At 40.6% G+C, this 23,750-nt stretch overlaps 1 protein-coding gene across 1 annotated transcript; it reads right to left on the bottom strand.

The window, feature by feature from the left end:
• Positions 1-2,185: 2,185 nt before the first annotated feature.
• Positions 2,186-20,414, bottom strand: LOC104520722 (histone-lysine N-methyltransferase NSD3-like; the record flags this gene model as incomplete). The annotated part of the gene is made up of 13 exons (XM_010162501.1): positions 2,186-2,335; positions 6,666-6,836; positions 7,410-7,607; positions 8,012-8,138; positions 8,819-8,947; positions 9,512-9,642; positions 10,236-10,281; positions 12,761-12,861; positions 16,825-16,951; positions 17,784-18,287; positions 19,126-19,280; positions 19,736-19,895; positions 20,346-20,414. Coding segments are annotated over 13 exons (2,068 nt in total), but the record flags the coding sequence as incomplete, so codon positions are not given.
• Between the last annotated feature and the right edge of the window lie 3,336 nt (positions 20,415-23,750).

Below are 23,750 nucleotides of genomic sequence, written 5' to 3'. Positions count from 1 at the left end.
AAAAAAACCCCAAAAAGCAGTTGAGTGTTTTTTTAAACATGAGGTAAGCTGGCAGGAGAAGCGACATTCCCAAAGGAAGCACCTCACCTGAAAGCAGTGCTACTGGTTTTTATTTCTTGGGTGATGGCCAAAGCTTTGGTGACAGCAAAACCAATGACAAATAACCAAACATTTAACAAACACTTTTTCAATCAACATTGTTATGACTGAATCCCCCAGCAATCAGTTAGTGTGCGTTAAAAACCCCACAGCCTATAGGTTGATCAATGCTTTTCTGTACCAAGGACATTACAAAATAATTGTAATAAGTGTGTTTATTCCACAAAAAAGAAAAGTTTACCAGTCTGAGCACAGTCCATAATGCAGAATGAGACACCACACAAGTCACCCCCATCCCCAAAGTTCCTTTTGTGCACAAAGGAAATCTCAGTGCAGCACTGAACATTAATTTCTGACGTTTACACTTATTTGGAACAGAAGTTGTTTTGGCTGGCAGCTATTGTGACAGATGTATTAAATGTGGAGAGCCACAGCACATCTCTAGGCCACTCCCAGCAAACAAAGGGGCTCAAACAATACGACTCGATACATTACACATGTTGTAATATTTTATATATGGAAGTATATAAAATATATACACATATTCTTGCAGGTATGTTGATTTTTTGAAAATTAACATGTTTTTGTATCCCAGCTGGAAAAATCTGGGAGAGACTTGAGAGTATTTAAAACAACTTTCAAGCACAGTATGAAAGGAAGTGTGAATAGTAACTTTCAAACATTTATCAGAAAATCTTGTCCACCTATAGACTTTCCAAAATGTCATTGCATCGATTGATTGTTGCACATCACAATAAGCATTCCTTAAACAAATCAGTTGCATGACCAATACTGTATTTCCTCTGCTAAAAACATTAAAATCCAATAATACGGATTTTCCAGAGCTCTCCAAACCCATTATAAAATTTTAACTTAAATTTTTGTTTTGTTTTGTTTTTTACAAATGTTACTTCAGAGGAAATACAGACCCAGTGTAAATTACTGAAACATTATCCAACATGGTAAAATGCCAAGAGATGCAAAAACCAAACCAAATCAAACACAAAAAAACTTTCAGTGCTAAGCAAGAAAAAAAATAAAATAATAAAAAATAAAAATCAACACTTTGCTCTCAGGATGCATTAGTTAAGATATTGCTCAAGCTAAGCAGAGGGCTCAAAATAATTTTTGTTTTTAGGAATTACAGGAACTACTGAAAGCCATCAAGGTTCAAAAAGGTTCAAAAAGGTTCTATCAAGGTTCAAAACAACCTAACTTTAGAATGGTTTATCGGGCACCGTTTCTGAACACTCTCGGGAAATCAAATTTCTGTGGGGAATAAAATATGACACCTCAGTTATTTGACACAGACAACGGTTTATCTCCCCGTGAGGCATCCCGAGATGCTACAGCACCATCCGCACAGAACGAGGTGACCCCTCTGTCTCTCGGGGAGCTGCAGGGTTCTCTGCACAGGACAGGGAGCACCTCCTGCCTCAGAGAGCGAGTACCTGTCCTGTGAGCAGGGCAAGGAGCACTGGCTGTCCTGAGCTGGAACACGAGGGCCAAGGATGAAGGGACACATACGCAGGCAAAACCTCACTGCCCTCCCCCTTCGGATACCCTCTGGATGGACACAGCACCCACCTGCCTTCAACCTGAAAATCCCTTCCTTTCTTCTCTCAGGTTCTGCATAAACTACCTTAAAAGACCTGAAACAGAACATCCTCCCCCCCCCCCCCCCTCTCCCCCCCCCCCCTTCTTCCTCCACATATAAAATCAATTTAAGAAGCTGGTTTACATCATCCAGGTACGTCCTGAACTGCAACAAGATCAAGCTCTATTTGCCACCTCTTCACCTGACTGTGTAAATAGCTTCCCTGAAGCTGGAATAGCCTAGGCCAGAAACAAAGTGATTTAATGTCTTTCAAGGAGAATTTAGTGACAGCAATTATTTTAAGCCCTTTTGTAATAAAAAAATTGCCAACAACACGAACACAGGCTCACAATAATCAATGAGTGAAGGTCACTGAAAAGCAGTCAGTGGTGCTCGACAAGCAGACATTTCTCGTTTGATTTAAAGAGAGAGAAATAACAGAAAAAGCAAAAGTAAATTAAAGAGAAAGAAACTATTTTTGGTTATTACCTTTCTCACATTTCTTTTTGGAAGCTGACGAAGGAGGAGGAATCATAGGTAATTTCATCAACTCAGCACGATTTGATTCATTCAGTAGGTAGTGGGACTTATAGGCATATGAACTGAACAGGGGGTCTGAATGATCCTGCACTACCAACCCTATACGAAACAAACAGAAAGAGATGAGTTGCAATGAAACTACCCATGATTCCATAAAGGAGAAAATAAAATAAATCAAATGAACACCTCTAATGCATATATGTGTGAATGAAAAAAAAGATAAAACGAAGAAAAAGAAAAGTCTGACAGAAAGTTTCTTCGCTAAGACAGAGGTTTTATGTGCTTGAGAGTCTAAATTAAAATGGAACTGGAAAACCCTACGACGAACAAGCTGTTCCTAAGTGGAATTTCAATTGTGCTTTTCCCCTTAAATTTGTGCATCTATAGAAAAGCACAAGAAAAGCAATCAATTTTAATTTTGTGTGGCCAACCCTCCCTCCCAAATGAAAAAGCAAGCTAGTCTGAAGAGCTGGGGGATGACAGTCACCGCCTCAAAGGTCATGCTGTTAGTTGGGGCTACAAACTGAAAAAGCAGAGGCTGTACACAAGAGCTCACCATCCCACTTACACAAATCTACCTCTAAGATCTCATCTACCAAAGTGTTTTGCCTTTATAGCTGTGGTGGAAAAAATAACAAGGGGGGGGGTCAGTGATTTTGCAAGGCACCAGAGAGGAAAGAACAGATGGAAGTGCTGCCCTACACAGTTTGTTTTCAAAGAAGGCTCCACCAACCCTGCCCTCCCACAGCTACTCTGGAGCAGCCAAGCACCCTGTTCTCCCATGTGCCTTTATTTCAAATGATGTGTTTGCATTTCTTTGTCTTTCTCCAACAAGAAGAGTTTTTCCTCACTGCTCCAAAGAGCCAGGCAGCCCAGGTGAGAGCCTCATAGCTATAAATAAGCATCATCTGGCCAGCAATTCATGGGAAGAAGGGAGCAACTGAGACCCAAAGAAGCAGGAAAGATGAGGTACCAAGACAGCCACCAATCCCTTCCCTGGTGGGACAGAGGCAGAGCCGAGCGCTGTAGAGAAGCTTTTGAACTGGAGTGCCTAAAACGCCGCTGTACGGAGAATGGCATCAGCCTACCTGCAAAGCGTGCCCTCAGGAGGATTCACAACACAAGTGTGACCTACACGTGCAACTGGGTGAACTACAACGTGCTTAATGAAGGGTATTTCAGGAAGGTAAGAAGTCTTAAAAGATACTGTATTTCAAGTACCTCATGATAAGCAAGTTTTACAGTGTCTCATATCTACATTGTCTCACTTCAGTAATGTTTTGGGTCTAAATACAAAGTTCCTCCTTCTGCTATCAATTAACACTAATTAAGTCACCTTTCTCACACACAGATGCACAGTATTTCTAAGCATTCTGTTCCCCATTTCTTTCTGAGCAGGCACTCTCAGTGCTCCTGCCACAGATGCTGTCCTCACCTTCTGTCCCTGATGCTGATCACATATGACCAGACAGGACTCAATTCACCCCATCCAGGGGAGTTTGCTAAATGTAAACCTCACACAACCTGTTGTCAGTGAAGCACACTGGCTCCTCATTCCAGCTATGGCTAGGAGAAATAAACCCCACCAAAATTTTCTAGAAGAACAAGTACGTAGTTGCTGTAAAATACAGAAGATTCAGTCAGTGGTAGAGGTTTTTAACTTTTCAAATTCTCATAACTAAGACTCAAGTGAATATAGAGGACAGGAAATTCCATTTGCTGGGGTTCAGAGGTTACTGATATTGCCAGGAGAAAATACAGACTTCTGTAGTTTCAGCTCTGATGAAGCTAGATTCAGGTATAAACAAAATTACTAAAACAACGCCAAATGAAAAAGTAAATTAAAATTTTAAAAAAGCATGAAAGTTTTCTTCTGCACTACATTTATTTGTTAGAAATAAACGCAGGTTTGCCTCTTCAGTGAGTGCAAGACTCCCTTACTGTAATTTAGGTTTGGAATTCTATTCCTAAATTCTGATTTCTGTGTTGTATCTATAAGATGGATGACAACAGCGGGTATTCCTTTTCATAAAGCTCTTAAATACCCTCTGCCCAAGAGAAGTTAGAGGCCTCTATTTTAGTCCTGTGTGTCACAGAGTAAGTAGCCAAAACCTGGAGAAAAAAATTCCCAAGATTCACCTTTATATGTACTTGTAACAAGCTCCTGCACATTAGCCAAAACCTGGAGAAAAAAATTCCCAAGAAGATTCACCTTTATATGTACCTGTAACAAGCTCCTGCAGAGTTATAATCTAAGTAGGTTCTTCTAGGATATCTGGATCTTATGTCCACTTCAGGTGTCTGTAGCAGCTGCCCACAGGTTTAATAAAGTACAACTTCAAAGAAATTGATTTAGCTGGTTTGTATCATGCAGTGTATTTTGATAACACAGTTTAACAGTGGTTTGAAATTGGCAGAAAACCAAGTGTTTAAGGTGAGCCCGATGGCAGGAGCCTGCCACTGCTTTCCATTCCCATCTCATACAAACACAGCTTCCATAACTGAGATCAGCGACATTCACAGTGGCTGAAGTCCCATGACCTACCTCACGGAGGAGCAGAGCAGCAGGACATTATCCTACCGACCAGAATTCTTCACATGAATACTTACAGGGGCAGACTAAAGCCACCGTTGGACCCTGCCAAGAGACATTTCTAATCTGACATTAAAACCAGGGAAGATCCACAGAAACTCTTCTGTCATAAATCTATAATCTGACCCTGGCACCAGACTGACTCCGGATAAATGAGATAAAAAACATCAAAGCGCTGAAAATACTATGGAGCTGCTCTACCTACCACAGAAACTGTTTTTAATGATTCAACTCTAGCTCTAGAAAACACACAACTTCTTTCTGCATATTTAAGTTGGGCTTTTGGACATAACGATGGGTTAAACTAATAATGCTGAAGGATGGGTACTTGTTTTTCTGAGGTCACATTTGATGCGGAACGCCCCAAAGCATCTATCTGCTCACAGAACGTGACATCACACATTTTCAGCTACCTCTAGCTCAAAGACATGGCAACTGGCTTGGTTTTGCTGTCCAGACTGTACATTTGTATGTGTAATAGTACTACCAGCCAAAATCAAACCCAAAACATATATAAGGGAACCTAAAGAACTAAGCTAAAAGAGCAGAAAGCTGCATACAATGTCAGATTTGCATGTGTACATTTATGCAATGACAATGTGATTCAAGTCACATATATCCTGTGTTGGGGTGGTGTCAAAATGTTTAAATAAGCCCACAAAAGGAGAAACACTGACCCATGTGGTAACCAAACATCTCTTTACACATTCACAAGAGCTCTTCTAAAGATCATTCTAAAACTTACTGTTTCTCTCTGAGCTTCTAGATTTGTTTTTTTAATATTTTATTTTAAACTTGATCCTTTCTGATGGCTCCTAAATTACTTGGAAATGAGGAAAGAGGAAGAAAGAAGAGAGGTAGAGAGGAAATCATTTTGGCACCATCTTTCCCTTCCTATGCAATGATCTTTAATTGCTACTCTGCTCTTGCAAATTCAAGGCAATCTTCCCCATCCTAAACCTCCATCTGAATGAACACGAGTGAAAACAAGTAACTTCAGGATTTGTCTCATTTTTACTTCCTTATTAGTGACTTTCAAAGCTGCTGAAAAGAATACATCCGACATAAACTTCTGAAATACTGTATAAGACACACATTACTATTCAAACACCCAACAGTTTCATTTCAATTAATCTCAGAGAATGATGATACTTGTTGCATTACAGGACTAAAGTAACTGATGCACCGAAACTTTTTGACCTGCTGTCTGGCAGAAGACGAGTGACCCAAGAGCCATAAAAGTAACAAGTGGGGAAAAAAAAAGGAAATAAGGAAAAAAATAAAAAAGAAGAAAAAAAAAAAAGATAACTTTGGCATATGGAAAATCCCAGCATGAAACCTGTTCATACAGTATTGCAAATGTTTTTCTTTCAAAGTTCTCAAATGTGATGGTAGTTCTAAATTAAAATGATTTTTTCTAGTTCATGAGTAAATCCTACCTTTTAGCCTTAAAAATTTAAACGCTTTTAAGTTTGTGAGTGGTGAAAGAACCCCCATCTGCTTAACAGAGAGCGGATAAATAACACAGCACCCATTCTCAGCTTGTAATGGTTGGAACTGAGGGCTCAGCATCCACTTTTTCCTACTGGCAAAACAAGTAGACCTTCTGAGTACCTATCACTGCTTCTGAATATCAAATATTAGGGACCAAAACAGCACGTGGAAATCTCATGAGAACTGCTGACCAAAAAAAAAAAATAAGTCACAGGCAGCACTTAAATCCCACAGAGCCCTAAGGAAAGAGTTCTTTATGAAATACATTATTTTTATCACTAAACTGCACAAGTGACCATAGAACTATAAAAGGGGAAAAAAAAAACAACCAAGTGTGCTCACCTCTTGCACAAACGAAACAAAAGCCTACATTTACAGCTGATGAGGAGTGATTCCTTTTGGAATGGTTACTACAGATGAGAATGTGGGATGACACAAACAAGCTTCCTGCAGCAATACAGCCATCTCCTGAGTGATAGGCAATGGGACATCTGAAACATCTCACCATGCGACCTGTGCAATATAAATGCAGAGAAATGCACCGTGTCACCCTGGAGTCAGGATAGGGTAGAAGACACCACAGACAGATGCAAGGCTGATTTTTATTCCAATCAGAGTACTAGATTAAAAAGAAACATTCACATCTTTAAATCACAAAAGTTAACTCTTAAAACTCTTTTAAGAAGAAAAAATACACGGTTTTAGTAATTCTACAGTCTACTCATTTTATTTAAATATTTTGGTTAATTTCTAGAAGGATTGATTTTTTTTTTCTTGAAAAGTAATTTTTCTAAAGGCCACTACCAACTGTCTTTAAAAAACAAAACAAAAACCATGCCTTGCCTTGCACTAACTCTCAGCTTCCATTAAACCCAGCAGTAAAGCTGACCTAAGCTGCAGACCCAGGTACACCTCAACAGCAGTCTCATGCCCCAGCTGTTTCCCCACCCACGACACATCCAAGTTAATGACCTCATTAAGAAGGAAACCCTCGTTCCTCGCTGCACAGGGTAGAGTTATATTCATTGCTATTGTGATGACGCATCTGAGTTTCCTCCTGCTGCTCAAAGCCAGCTCTGTCCTCACCTTTGCTTGCTTTATGAATGTCCTTATCCACCGAGCAGGCAGTACAGCAGTGCTGCGGGCAGCGAAACCCTCGCGACTCGAACAGAGCAGTGGCAAACTTGCGGACACAGGCCTCGTGATAGAATTTACCGCAAGCGTTGACGGAACAGCGCTTCACATCCTTGCCGGGGAGTTTGCAGGAAAAGCAGGTGTGTTCTCCTTGTAAAAGAAGGAATAAGGAAGCCCAACTTACTCCAATTCTTTCAGATACAGATGCTGTTAAATATTCTGAAGCAAGCAGAGTTACGCTGGTTTGAGCAACACAGGCTCCTTCCCTTCCAACAGGTAAACTGGTTACTATGAACCACAATAATGATGTAACTGCTGTTAACATAAAAGTCCATTATTCTAAGTAAAACCCTAAGCAGTTTATTACTTTTTTCCTATCAGGTATTTGCTAAATGGAAAATGAGAATCTGGCCTCGGACATTAAAAAAGTAATAGAATAACCAAACCCACTCCCAAAACCTAGAAACTTACCACCTCTGCTTGCTCTGACCAGAAATCAGAGCCTCAAAGTGGGGAATCCCTCCCCATTTTTCAGAGGTGGGAACACAACTCACCGTTTTTACACTCGGTGCAGATGAACTTCTCATCGGGCATCGCCTTCAGGCCCAGACACTCCACGTGGAACACACTGCAACACTCTCCCTCGCAGGACACCAGGGACTCGCCAGAGCTCTCGCAGATCTGAAACAAGCAGACAGCTAGTCAGAGAACAACAGCTACCTGACATACTTAAATGCAAATGACTACCAGATGTTAACAAAGAGTAGGAACTGGCTGAAATCTCTCCAGGGCTAAGACAAGGCAGGAGGACTGGCCTACATCCTGCAGCAGACCTGGTCAGTCTCTGGGCTGAAGACAATTCCCAGCACTTTGCATCTTGCTCTTGTAACAGTGAAAGCCCAGAGAGAGATAGGAGAGGCACTACAGGATCCATCTGGACTCCTTGTTTTCTGACACACCTGAAGAGTGAGAGGAGCTTGTTCTCTTACTATCAGCTGGGAAACTGGCCAGAAAACTCCAGGATTTTCTCTCAAAAATATTGGAAAACTCTCACTCTGTCCTATTCTGAGAGACCATCTAGAATCTTCAAATGGGAGCAGAAAATGGCATCTACTTTTTCTATTTACGCTAGCAGGTATGGATTAGATATCACTTCCTAGCTTTTGAGCTTTCTGACATGCAGGAGAGTTTATGAATCATTTCCAGAGCATAAAAACTAAAAGCCTTGATACTTTACCCGAGATGTCAAACTATGAGACAGTTAAAACAAAGTAATGGAACTTGAAAAGTCTGTCAGCTGAAATGAACAGAAATAGACAATATATCTTTAGTATTCATGTCTTTACAGTATCATCACTCACCTGACAAACAGTGTCTTTTTTATTTGTTCCAGTTCCTCTCCTGGATAAGCTGGAGTCGACCGACTGCACGTCAGAAGCATCAGCATCGGCAGTAGCTGACGGGCTGTCTGAACGCTTTCCAAAACTACCCTACAAAGAGGAAAAATCCAAGGCACTCAAACAAGACACTTCCAAAGGACAACCACACTCTGAAAAAAACAGTGAAGTCACGACTGATTAAAAGATCATTCAATATGTCAAGAGATACAAAGCTCCTTGAAAGCTGCTGAACTTCATTAGAATGATACAAGAAGTGCTGCCTTCTTGACAACTTTTATCTGTACAAGCAAAAAACCATCAAGATATCTATCTTACATTTTCCAGGCACCTCTTAGTTTTACACTAAGATACAGCAGTATCCCCCAGTTCCCAAAGAATCTAAAAATCTTTGACAGAGCAAACCGAGTCAGTGGGCTAAACCAATGTTTTGCCAAAGAAGTAGGAAAATTTGTAAAGATTATTTTATATATATATATCTCAATACAATAGAGAAGATTAGAAAGAAAAAGATTAGACTTTATTTCTTAGACAATAAAAGACATGAAATTTGTAGGAAATACAGTGTTCACATATTTAGCAATACACAACTGAACAGCCCATTACATTAACAGATTAAACAAACAAGTCCCTGGGAGGAAAACAATATGCCTTTACCTGTAAATCATTAAGTCCTCTTGAATCAGAGTCAGATGTATCTCTGTAAGCTGAGCTAGTCAGTTCCACATCCGTTGAGGCTCGACTCCTTTTCTTCAGAGGTTTACAAGAATCTGAAATCTCGCTGGCACCTTAACACAACATACTAAAATTAGTTTAATATATGTTCTCAACTTTTTGCTTAAAATTAATAAAGGAAAAAGAAAGAGATAGTCTGAAACTGTTACTTCATTTGCTAGCCTTAATTTTCAGTTTGCAATTTCGATGCTAGTTTAGTTCTCCCTGAAATGCTAATTAACTGAAAACCACCATGGGAAGACCTTTTGACAAACTTTGGAACATGCTGACATAGTGGAGGAAGCTACTAAATTGCCTATAAGAGAGCATAAAACCTTAGGAGATCACCTCTTCATCATTCATCTTTAAAATATGGCTAAACAAGGATTTTTTTTTTTAAATTAAGAAATGTCCAGAAGAAGGACTTGTATTATCTGCTTACAGCAGATTAACAAACACTTTCCTTCCAACTAGCAAATCACAAACAAACGAAAAAACAACAAAAAACCATCCCAGAAAACCCTCACAAGAGAAATTAACATCAGCATCTATCACGTTCATCACCCGAAAGCGTTAAGACCTCTGCAGTTTACACAGAACAAAAATCACTGCTGAAGTCTGAAGGGCCGGGAAGTTTTAATCAAGTTTCTCTTGGTAGGTCACTCACCTTTCTGCAATCCTGTCTTCACTGCTGTCAGGGGAACCATTTCAACCTGTTTGAATAGGAAAACCCACAGTTAAAACCAGAGGAATTTTTCTCCCTAGTATTAAAAAGAAAACATTCAAGTTTAAGCGATTAGCATCTCTGAACTCAGATGTAGGCTGTCATCCCCTTCTTAGCGTGAGCCTTCTCGTCCTGTTGGATTTAATCCTAGCTGCCTACGCTGAACGCCGGGAGACAAGGCAGCCACAGGTCCACCACTAGCAAGGTCCTTTCCAATCACTCCCTTTAGGCACGAAGATGACGGGGGAAGCGTTACTTGTGTCCAGCAGCGCAGGAGCGGGGTTCGTTTTGGCAGCCAAACCCTGATGCTTTTATAAAACCCCACACCTGTGTAAGCACAAGTTCCTCTTCACAGGTACGACACTTGGGTTAGCGAGACTCTTAATTAACACATCGTCGCCCGTGGAGGTGTTTCCACCAAGCGTGTGCTCCCCAGCTCCCGGGAGCTGCCCTCCTCTCTGTATAGAGCGCTGCAAGGCGCCCAGCGATGGGGAAGGACGTGGCCCGCGGCGTTGCAGAGCTCTATACAGCTGGAAGCTCGCTGTCCGTACACACTTCAAGCAGACAAAGGTTTACAATCTTGCAAAAACGCTTCAAGTTCTCGGTCCTGTATCAGGAGGGAAAGTTTAGAAACTGTTCTGCCAACGTACACGTAACAGGGGAGAACCTGGCGGCTGCACAGCAACTACAGAAGAAAGCTGTTGCCTAAAATGCTGGTTTTTAAGGTTAAGAATTACAAGCTGTTTCTTTACAATGTGGTTACATATGCATATAGAAACACATTTAGTAAATATTTAAGGATTGTTCTATAATTTTTTTAAAAAATATTTTATTTTGTTGTACAATAGGTAAAAACATACAATAGAAGGATTTGTATAGGATACATTTGGTAATACAAATATAAAATCTAAACAATCACTTTTATTTCTCCACTAGTCACTGTAACAGTAGCATTAACATTTTGTTTTTCCCATTAATTGTACTCGTTCCAGTTATAATTTTATACCAAGTTGTTGCAGACTAATTTGGGAATCAGTTGCAAGAAAACTCGACTCGGGGGTAACAAATATTGTTGCATAATTGTAAGAAGTTAGTAAGATTTGGGTTTTTTTTTTTTCATATAACTTAATACATTCAAGGTTACGCGCATGACAGTGCATTTGTGTTTAATTTTTTAGTCACATACTTTTCCTGAGAAAAGCACTTTAACGTTCATAGCCTTAGTTAGCTGGGTAATATAAGCAAGCAAAGCTAACCAGGACCCATGAAGTTCGTATTGTTGGTTCTTATACCTTTGTTAAATTAAGAAACATTTACAAACATCAAAGAACTCGTTGGAAAATAGGGAGGCTGCAACGCTTCGTGATGAGAGGCTTGAGGGACCACGTCAGGTTATCTCACACCCAACACTGAAGTTGCTTTAAAGTTTCAGCAAGAAACTTTCTAGAGGGAGAGCATTTTTCTGCTGAACACAGATGTAAATGCCACGGCATCAAAAGAAAAACATGGGGGGAAAAAAAAAGCGCAACTGGGTCCACTTTCAATCTCTGAAGTGAATGAAGTGCAAACAAAGCATAAAGGGCAAAGAATAAATTAAAATAAAAGAGATAAAAACAATTTTTCCCCTTCCCATATAAATCTTTAGCCTGACTGTCCCTTTTAATAAAATTCTCACTGGTAAAAACTATCCTATTAAATATTTTATATAAAATTCTCAGGTTTCAAGTGGAAAGGCCTTTGAGGAGGGAAAAATCAACCATGTAAGGAAAAGAACCAACAACTGTGACAAACTTGTTAAAAAGTGTACTCAGTTTTTAATATTAACGTCCATCCACTGAACTTTCCTACTCATTTCCACGCAGAATTTGTTATAATTTTTTTTTTTTTTTGAAGCAACAACATTTGTCTGTCTGACATCCAGATTAAAGGAATGCCCTGTACATGTTAGATCTACTTAAGGAAAAAAAAAAAAGGATATCCCAGAAGATCTCTTTTGCTGATGTCTGCCAACATTAAAGTCTGACTATTCATCTTTAAGTTAAATCATTCTTAAAGTCCATTTTCAAAAGTGGTCAGATTAATCAGTCTAACTTCATTTGAAAAACAAAAACCTCAATACAAACCAGCAGCTAAATCAAGAGCAAAAAGGAAGGAACCTGGTAGCAATTCCATCAAATAGAAATTACTGAAACAAGATCATTTTGCTCAGAACAGAAATCTCAAAGGAAACATGGCAGGTTCATTAGGAGTCTTGCATCATTGCGTTCCCATTTTCCATAGCCTGACTGATACTGTGAAGATGCCAGTAGCAGAGTCACAGCAATGGTATTGACAAGGGGATTTCATGAAGGATAGTCCAAAACGAAACCCGATGGGGAAAAAAATGGAGAAAAATAAAAAGGCACCAAGATAAGCCACAACATTTATGAATACAATATATTTTAACTCTCTACATGGAGGAAGCCAACCTGCTCCTTTTTGATCTTCTTCTTTGGCACAACTTCAGTGGATTTCTCAGACTCTGAGCGGGTTCGAATCGATCTTCTCTGTTGCTTCTTTTCTACAGAACCTGAAGAAGGAAAAAAGGTTTCCATTATATGATTCCTCGTGTTGCTGATGTACAGCAAGATGTTCAACACCAAATCAACAGGTAAATTAACGAAACCAAGACTTTTTTCCTCTTTTGAATGTTTTATTTTTAAAATTCAGTTCCAAGCTATTTGCCAACTGCTGCTGGGGTTGTGGACATGTTCCGATTCCATTGACAGAGAGATCAGCTTCAGAAAGAGACACCAGTAACAGAGCAAACAAAAAGCTGGAATCCATTGTAGGGCAAACAGATTTTCATAACACACCTCTCGAGCACAGTCTTCACTTTTGGTTAATTTTTAACCAAACAGTCCATCTTTGGTGTTTATGGGAAGGTATTCACAATCAAACTTCTTGAACTAAAACAAGACATTTAAGTGGCAAAGCACAGCTTCCAAGTTTTCACTGGAAACACCAGTTCTGTGCCCCTGCCCTGCGGGGAGGACAGCCTTCTGCAGAGCTGGCTTACACAAAAACTTAAGGCAAGACCCACACGATAACACGTGCCATCAGCATGAAATCTGAATGCTCAGCTAAAGACTCTGAGAACTGAAGAAAAACTCAGCGCAAGCAGAAGCAGGGATCATGATATGTTACTGGAATTAATGAGAGTGAAAAACAAGGTTTCGAAAATGTTACCACGGAAAACAAAGGTTATTATGATGCTTCAAGAGATGAAGTAGGAGCTACTGTTTTTCTGACAACTAAGGCTAGCAAAATCAGAAGAGCTTTCTGTGCTGCAGCGCCTCCAACAAGGGCGTATCGAGAACACGTACACAACATTTAACACCACGTGCCACCTCTGAAACACAGGACACACTCAGAGCTGTACTGACAGAAAACTGGGATGTGGAGATTTACAATTATCTGTTGCAAAGCACTATTTTTGTTTTTCATTTTTGGGTGTTTCACCTAAAGAAGACGTGAATGTAAAATATTTTGTATTCTTCAAGAAAAAAATGCAAACTCTTGGGACCAGGAATTAGCTTACTGTGCCAGAAAGACATACTGTTAGAAGTTGTAAACCTGCATCTTCTTGTTAGGAGATGAAATATCTGGAGAGTTAGGCAGGCTGTCATCAGACACTGAAGGAAAGGCTTTGGAAAGTACTCCAGGAAAAAAAAAAAAAAGAAGAAGATTCATCTTGACTAATCGGATGAGCATTTTTATCACGGCTGCGTGGCTCAGGAATCTCAGTAACTAAACTTTCCAGTTGAAAAAGTTGCTGTTTTACAATAACTGTATTTACGAGGGGAAAAATATCGTTGTTTTTCAAGGGAAAAAAAGTTTTACAGCATATTAACTAATTAATAACAGTACAATGAGTTATTAAGTATTGAGAAATTAATAACTGGGCTCAACATCCTTCATGTCAGCACATATATAACTTTTGGTTCCACTGAGCTGCATCCCTTGGGAGACACACACAACGATGATGGATGTCACCACTAAAGCCAGGGCCCATCTTCTGTCACCTCTGTGTTCAGACAAAATTCTCTGAAGCAGCTTAACAGTCAATTTGAGCAAGTGTGACCAAACAGTTCATTTAATCAATAACATCTTTTCTCCCTGCACTGCCCCACTGTAGTAAACTCAGTAAGATGCAAGCCCTGTATCACAGGAGAAACTCCAGAACCAGCGCATCTAACGTGGGTTGAAAGCAACACTGATCAATGCAACGGGCACTTCTGCCTCTCCCCGCTCTCCAAGGACCCCGTGCATCACCTCCACGATGCTCCTATCCCAGCTTCGTGCATATTTTGATCCAGAGTTTCAGGACACATTTCAGACCAGCAATCTACCTCACTACTGGCCGGGTCAGGTCAGGTTAATCCTGTTTCAGCTGAACGTGGAGACCAGAGGCACTAATGAATTCTCATAATTATTCTCTTATTGTCAGATTTCAAGTTACAGAATTTTTTCCCAGCATTATGGAATTCTGTGTATCTAACTGCAGGTTATTAATAAGGACTCCCAGAGTCATTCTGGAAAATACTTTACCGTAAAGGTATTCTGAAGTTCCGGTGACCTTAAATGTGAAAAAAGGACTTCGCAGTTATGTTCCATGAGAGGGGACCAATAACTGTCTGGACTTTGGAAATGGCTTTGAAAGTGACTGTTTGGAGTGTATACTGAAGTAAAGCTCATGCACTCTATAGGGTGTTATCAGGTGGAGTTTTACGTATCCAAAAAACCTAAGAAAATGAAAAAAGAGAGGCTCAGAATTCTCACCCCCCCTATGTCTGAAGAGCCATTGTGAAGGTGAAGCCTTCAGCTCCCAGGTGAGAGAAACAGAACAGTGATCACCTCTCCTGCTGCAAGGCAATTAAAATAGCAACTGTTTGAAAAAACTGAAGTAGCTACAACAACTAAAACTGGAAAGAAGAACCACTGTGGACAACAGCAGAGGAAACCCCACTCACTGACAGCAGAGTATCTGGAGCACTTGGTCTATAAAGTCCCCAGACACAGTCCACAAAACAGTGCAGATAAAAATAAGCCTACTTAAAAACTCTACGAGTACAGAAACAGAAGCATGTTTGCAAAGGACAGTGATCCCACGTGTGCTGACCACTGAGGTTTCTGACCTGCAATCTCATTTATTTTATGTTTTGAAAGGGAGAAATAACCAAACAGAAGGACAGTTAAAGCAGAAGTGACACTTGGCAGCATTATGAAATTTTTTCTCAAGAAGAAAAGAGGAGTTTTTAGCACGTGGACTGTAAGAAATCTTCCATCTCTTTTGGCTTCCATACCACAAGCATTTGTACATCCTACTGTGAAAGGAAAATCAAGCTGTTCTGCTGCAACCTAAACTTCACTTTTACATACCCAGTGTAAAGCTAATTATGTGTGAGACTACACCAAGGATATGATCACAAGCACAGTAACAAACATGCAATAGTTAATGGATCTTACATGGCCCGTACAAAAATCTGTGGTTGAAAACCAGAAGTCACTATAGAGACTGGAAGAACTTCAAAAGCTCTTGGGGATGACTCAAAACTGTTTCTTTTCAGGAACCTCCATCTTTTCACCAAAATCTGGGTATCTGTCTCCTCTTGAGGACATATTGCAGATAAATTTCTGCTGGTGGGGAAAAGCTCAATCCCTTTGGAAGGATTCCCATTAGCTATTTCTCAAAAAATCAAAGCATGAAAACAATGTTGTTTTTCTGTTCCAAGTCTACAAAGCACTCAGATGGTTTATCTTTCACATTCTCCTCTACTACTGTACTACAAATCAAATTTCAAATGGTTTGCTCCAGGCTTTCCCTTTTCAGTCTCAAGCTCCATTATCTGCTTCAGTGGTTCTTCTCCCTCAGATACAATACTTCAAAACCTAGTGCTTTCTGATGGGGCCTCTACAATGCCTTCAGAAGGCAAACATTATCTCATTCTGTTGATGGAGGTAGTTGAAGCAGCTTAAAAAAAACCAACGAAATCACTATCCTTTACAAAGGTAATGCAGGAACTCAACAACAAAGTCTAGGAAAGCACCCATCCCGATTCAGAGCCAGTCATTACTGAACTATGCCACTTCCAGATCCTCTTCCTTTGATCCCAGCTGTTGTATTTTACATTTGGTGCCAAAAGCCATTACAATGCTCTGCTAACACACATCCACTAGGTTGTCTTCTAAAACAACTTGCCATCTGCTCTCCACAAGGCATCCATCCTTCTAACGTGTTGACTTAAGATACTGTAAGTTGCAGACGCTAAAAGTTCAGAGGCCAAACCAGCTAATCCCATCACAAAGACATCCTGTGTCTCTGAAGCATCTGGGCTCGTCATGTGTGACATTAGCCACGCTCGTTACAGCTAACATGTAAACAGAAAGATATTAATAATCATTTTTAACTAATGAGTAAGTGTCGGCTTTGATACTTGAATTTAAATCCCAGATTGCTCAAGTCCAGACAAGGATTCTGCAACTTGCCTACCTGCTGACCCAGAAGTTGTTTCAGGAGAGGACACGTTTTGCACCGCTGCTTTTTCGTTTCTCTGATTTGATGAAGAATTAAGTTTCTCTTGCCCTTTGACGCTTATTTCTGTTTTGTTACCAACTCCCTTAAAAAGAAAAAGAACAAAAGATTGTCTTAATCTATTTATGTGAGTGTTGTTGCTAACAGGCATACAGATCTACTCCTAAGTCTCAGAACAGAAACATTCAACGCTCTTCAATGCAACACATACATATGATTATCTACTACTGAGCTGCTTCCCTGCAGAACTTCCCAGCCCTCTCAATCTCCCCTTACACACAAGTTAAAAAATAAAATTAACAAAAAAAAAAATCCAGTGACTTTTCTAAACATTACCTTCTCTATAATGCTTAGGATGAAATAAATACCCTCCAGGTAGAGAGGCAGAAGAAGGAGGCAGAGAAATAGTCCTAAACCTTTTCCTTAACACTGACTGTGAGAAGCTGCTGTGCACCTGAAGGAAGCTAGGAGGCAGAACTCATTTTAAAAGTCTGTTATACAAAATATAGTTATTATTTTTTAACACATTATTAACAGTTTTGTCATCTCATCTCTTTCCCACAAACCCACTGGTTTTAAGATTTACAGAGAATTTACGTATTATTTCTACTAGGAAGCTGGAATTAAACAGCTTTAATATTTTGAATGTGTTATGAGCAAAAAACGTGACCATCTGTAGGGAGTTTCTCTGTCACCAGTCAGCATGGCCACTGCCAGAGACTTTGGGATGCACTGAAATCAAGAGATCAGCGCACTAAAAGATTCTGTTGTCACATCTGTCTTTTGTTAGATTTAATCTCTCCAATGAAAGGAAATGTGTATTGTGAAAGCTTGGTGGACACAAGTTTAAGCTCCACAGTAAGACAGACTTGGGATAATTTATGAACAAAGGAGGAGTCACTACACGAAGTACCTACCTTAGTGGAATAAACAAACTGATCGATGAGTTTTCCATCCCCAGCAGCGTTCTGAAGGGCAAAAACCTGTTCAATTTTAACAACTGGAGACATGTTACATTTCTGAAGATCCAAGTTGTGCATGGTTATGGAAGCTGGTAAGGATTTTCTAGCTGCAGCTGTTTTCCATGCGATTTTCACAGGAGGTTGCTCCTCTTCTTCCACACTTGACTGCCTCCGTTGGCTCTGTCTTCGCACCTCAGCGTTGGAAGGCGACGCCGCTGCCACGTTGGCGTGTTCCGGCTGGGTGTTCAAAGCTGGCTTCGGTCGGCGGTTCTTCTTGGTCTCTGATTTAGAAGCAGCAGTCTTTTTGGCTTTTGACAAAACCTCCTCTGGCTCTTTGTCTATATAAATGAAGGTGTATTGTTCTATCCTTTCTTCCCGAGTCATTTTCAAAGCTTTCTCAGCATGGGCAATACCAATATCCCACTGAGCACGCTCTCTTTGCGGCCTTGGTTTGCGAATCTTAAGGAACAGAGACAAGCAGCTAATTACACTGAAGATTTTGCCATGTACAGCACTTAAAATGCAATCCTGAGGTGCTTTAAATCTCTCAGGCAGCAGATTTCAGTTTGCTGTCCGTTTACAGGGTATTTTTCAAAGGTGGACAGTGAATACCCTGCTCAGAGTACAAGCAGACACTCGAGCTGGATCATATGGCCATCACAATCAGAAGGGTCTGCCCTGAGTTACCACTTCACTACAGACAAGAACAGGCAGTATTCAAGCCCCTAATTCTGTTATGAGACACAGAATTAATCCTAATTTATTTAGTTTTTAAATCTTCCTTATTTTCTAGAAGCACTCTTTTCCTTCCACATCAATATTTTGATTAGCATAAATATTGATCCAAGCAGTCCATCTACGCAGTAAGTAATTCCTGTAGCTAACACTTCCTTTCCAATAAAACAATTAAAGAACATATCCACTAGTATCAGGGGCTGGAAGAGTGTCCTTTAAAAACTGTATTTTCCAAAGGACAGGTTAACAGTGAACACACAGGCACTGTTTTTATTTAATATTCTAACACAGATGTAAAATTATCTCTAATACCCAGGATGACGACCATCATGAGGAACCCACAAAGCAGGTTCAACGATCAGCCACAGAAGTCCTAAGAATATGGAAACATTTTTGGTATCTTTGTGAAAAAAAAAAAAACAAACCAAAACACTTCTTCCAGTGAAATGCAGACAAGTCTTTACGGGGTAAAAGTACTGCAGCGTTTCAGAACTGCCCCACAAGAGTTCCACTTACACAGGCACTGCAGACAACCCTCTACACAATTAAGTGCTCACCATACCTTCTGCTTCTCAGAGTGGTTGCTGGCTTGCTTAGCAGCCTCAGCCAGTAACTGCTCGTACTGTTTGTGTCCCTTGTACTCTCGAACCCGCTTCTCATGCACCCACGCCCGCTCTGGCTGGTTGCTGAAGAACTGAACGTGGTATTCACGGGCACCTGAAAATGAGAAATTCCAGTCAGCAGTTCTATCAGCATCACTTTGCTGGGTTAGCTTAGGTTTTCCTCCTCCACATCACTCCATTCCTGCAGCTGGAAGTACCTAGCAAAATTTTAGAAATAACACTAAATAAATTTTAGATTTAGAACAGTTTAAGATGGGAAGATTGAATATACCTTGCCCAGACTGAACATTCTCACACTTATCTTGGGAAAAGTGGGAGCATCTGTGCACAAGCTGAGGTTGCACAGGCTCATCTGTAAGATAAGTACTAAGTACTTAATAAGTTCTGGTGTTATACATTTCAGGAATGTTCAGCACACGTTGTCCTGTTCAGCACACACACAAGCAGAATTCATCCCGCAAAGGGAGTTCAAAGATAAGATTTTTTTTAATAAAGGAATAAAGGACTACAGACACTTGCTATATTCTGGCAAAGATCCTCCTCCCTTACCTCTTGTATTAATTTTGGTATGAACATCAAGCTGTGGATCACATGAAACCATGCAAGGCCACCACGGGTATGTTCCCACCTTGGACCAAACCAAATCGCCAACCTGAAACTTGACGTCATGGGTGACTTGGGTTGGAAGAGAAGGCAAGAACTGCTGGACCTACAAAGAAAACACAACCTTAAAGCCACAAAAGACAAGAGATGCAGATGCTGTCCACAGGGACTTGTTATTTTTCTCTCAGGTATCCCTGAAGTTTGATAATCTAGCATGAAATAAAACATTGTTTTAGAAACATGACAGAAAGGAGTCACACACAGGTCGGATTTACACAACAGAGTCACTGACAAACCAAGACATGCAACAGCAACCTCCACCACCACCCCTAAAGAGTTTACGTTTCATAAGCTGATTAAGAATGTTGCTTTTGGGATAAAATAAAGCAATAAATACAGTACAATGAGAAATGTTTTGATGCAGTAATGATTAATCAAGAATTTCAAAGAAATGGCAACTGATTTATCTGACAAATTAAAGGATCTATGTAATAATTAGTCCAAAAATAGTAACACACTAGAAGTTCAAGAAGTGTTAATTAGCAAATGTACTAACCGGGGTCTCCTCCAACACTGTGTCTTCTCTTGGTCTCTCTGGTAGCGTGCTAAGCCTCTCATTTGGTCTCTAGGAAATGGGTAACAATGAAGAGAAAGAAGGAAAACAAACACAAACAAGGTAAGGGGACAGTAAAACAAACAAACAAAAAAGCAGCATAATAATGAAACCAGATAGAAAAAATAATCCTCAGAGAGAAAGGCAACAATGAACCCAGAAAAGATGAACATGGTGACTCCTTATGCCCAATCCAAACCACAGCATCACCATCAAAAAATACCTTTTCTCCCTACACTATTTCCATTATCATCACACCAACACACAACAATGTTCTCCTGTAACAGGTTATAGGGAGAGCAAACCCAAATACCTCTGCACTCAGTTAACACACAGCTCCAGAGGAGCAGAGAACACCACCTGAAGGGTAACTACAGTAACACGATGGGTCTCACTGCACACCAGTTATTTGCGAACACTACATTACGAATATCATATTAAAAATACAATATGAAAACTGTAAAATTGATGGTAAATCCCATACAAATGTATTTGGAGGATGAAAAGTTAACAATGTAAAGGCCAGGGTGCATGTCTAAGGCAGGCTGAGGCACACACAGTCTGTTCTGGCCGAGCAGGACAGGAAAAGGTTTTGACAGAAGAGGGATCACCACGGAACAGAAGCTGATACTACCGTGGGGCAGCCTGATGGGAGTGTGATGACACAGAAGGTGAGAAGATAGGACATGGGCTGTGAGCTATCTGATGAGACAGAGACCAGACATTTGCTTTGACGACAGCAGAGAAGTCATCAGTCAAAGGGCTCAAAGAAGAGCAAAAAGAGGAGTCAGACACATGGTGAGAAACTAATAATGCTGTTAATCCAAATTACACCAAACCGAGTCCATTGAAAGTGACGACCCCATGTTAGTACAGAGAAAGCAGGAAACACACACGTAAACATCAGCTACAACAACCAGGGTCAGTCCTGGCACAGGTCAGTATCTCATTTAGAGCTGTCTGTAGAAAACCAGCGTTTAAGACTGACCATATTACTGTTTGCTGGGCAGAAATCACTCCTCCCTGGTACAGCAGAAAGCTCGGCAATGACTCCTGCCTTTCTCTGGCTACAGTCAGGCAGTGGAAACTTCACCTCTGAGGGCAAAGCCGAGCTGGTGACACAGATCACAAACTTTCAGCTCCTTGCCCAATACAACTAACGACAGAGTAACTTCATCTTAAAACAAGTAACGGAGCTGAAAGCGCAACAGTGTTTTTGTAACATTTTCATTTCAAATCAGTTTTTCAGGTAAGAACATCCCCCCCAGCCAGTGGGTTTCCACAGACATCACAGTGTCAGAATAAGGAAACAACTGGATCACCCTACCTTCAAATAGCTGTGCTGAGCAGAAAAGTGTAAACCAGCCAAAGTTGTACCAGAATTTTTGTTTGCTCCTGTTAAGATGCTCCTAAGTTACAAGTCTTGTACCACTAATACTAAAGATGACACAAGTGTACATGATGAACATACATGAAGATGAAATTCTGTGGAGGAAAGTCAGATGGTGGGAGGATGAAACTGAGACTGCACTAGATAATTCATAACGAAAACCACTGTCAGAAAATCCTGTTCACGTCAGGGATCTGATGTCTGAAACAAGGGTGAATAACGTGAAAGATTTTATTGCAACAGCACCTTTTGAAAGGCAAATGGAAGCTACAAGGAGGAGAAGAGCACGACCAAGATTTCTGGTGAATTCTGGGTGACAGGTATGACCAGAAGCTTGGAATGTGAGAGGCAAGGTTTTAGTTCAATTTAGGAAAGACAACACAGTGGGAAAGACAGAAGATTATGTTCTCAAGATGACCAAATAACACCAGTGAAACAGAGGGACAGGCAGAGCTGAAGCTTCAAGAGTAGAACTGGAGTTCCTGTTAAAGCAAAACCGACAGCCTGATGTGGGGGTGATGGAGGTCTGGGGAGGGCAGAAAGCCCGGATAGAGACTGTGTCTTTAGCTGCACTCTGCAAGAACCAAACTCACTGAGACTTGGAGGATAAATGTACAATTACAGCAGCAAACAAAGGGCAGGAGGATGAACAGCACAGGAGCAGCAGGGACGTTCAGCAGAGAGCTGACCAGGAGAACAGACCCCTCCTCACACCTCCGCACGCAGGTACAGCGCGGGCACGAGGGAGATGCTGTTCCAGCATCACCTCCCCATCCTAACGGCCTCCTGGCAGCAGGGTGCCAGCCCGACACCTCAGTGGCTTCAAACAGCATTTCTGAGATCAAGAAAATGATGTACAAACACAGCAATGGATGGCTGCATTTTAATTTTAATGTTATTGGGTTTTGATTGGACAGTCTGTTTCAAGTTTGGATTACAATGCTTATTGAGATCTTACTGAGTGTCAGCAGAATCAACTCTGAGGATCAAATAGAGCAGAAGCTCAAATTCTGGACACACCCCCAAGATGACCTCTGGAAGAGGTGCACGTACCAGAAGGGAGAGACAACAACTATAAAACTTGTAAATATTCCTGGTCAGGGGGGGATGTGTGTGTAATCAGCATGTATAATAATAATAACAATGGTAATACACCAAGCACACACTCAGTCAGGACAGGATCTTCTCCCAAACCCACCCAGTGCAGCGAGTACCAAAGGGCTTTGCAGGAATTTACAAGAAATAACTACAGACTGAAACAACCCAGCCCAGCCTGAGCTCAGCAATTTCTGTCCTGGCCTGATATGGCAACTTCCCCATCCCTGACACTGGCCACTCCTCTCTGCTAGCCCTTCCCCTCCAACTAGGAAATACAGAAAGCAGTATCACAGAGCTGGAAGCAATAAGCAAGAGAAAAGGAAACTGAAGTAAAGAAGTGAGTTATAAAACTGAAGAAAAAAGAACGGCTGAGAGTACTAAAACCCAGTAATTTGTGTCTTGACCTCCTGCAGTCTCAGGTAAAACACCACACACCTATAAACACACACCCTGGGCACGTACAACACAGGACAAAACTCGACAGAAATGGTAACAGGCATCAGTGCTGAACTTTCCCAAAGTCTGCTGAGTCAACTGGTACTTCCAGTTTGCCTACTGTTTTAGAATTCTAATTCCTACTGGCTTCTACACATGCCACACAGCTCTGTACATCGCCACGACATTTAGAATATCTTTCAAAAATTCATTAAAAACTACAGGGCTGAATACCCCAAGTAACCTGACTGTCCACTGAAAAATCCAGTATTATTTTGAGAGGCAACGTGAGGAACGTGTAAGCTTTTGGCCAGAAGCTCCATCTTCAACACTGTCCAAAGCGTAGCTAACTCTGAACACACTAAAACACTAAATACAGATTTATTATACTATTAAAAAAATAGTATACAACTATATATTTATTA

The sequence above is a fragment of the Antrostomus carolinensis genome, unplaced genomic scaffold (genome assembly GCF_000700745.2).
Source record: "Antrostomus carolinensis isolate BGI_N321 unplaced genomic scaffold, ASM70074v2 scaffold1262, whole genome shotgun sequence".
Classification (NCBI taxonomy): Eukaryota; Metazoa; Chordata; class Aves; order Caprimulgiformes; family Caprimulgidae; genus Antrostomus; species Antrostomus carolinensis.
This window is presented reverse-complemented; position numbering and strand designations above follow the sequence as displayed.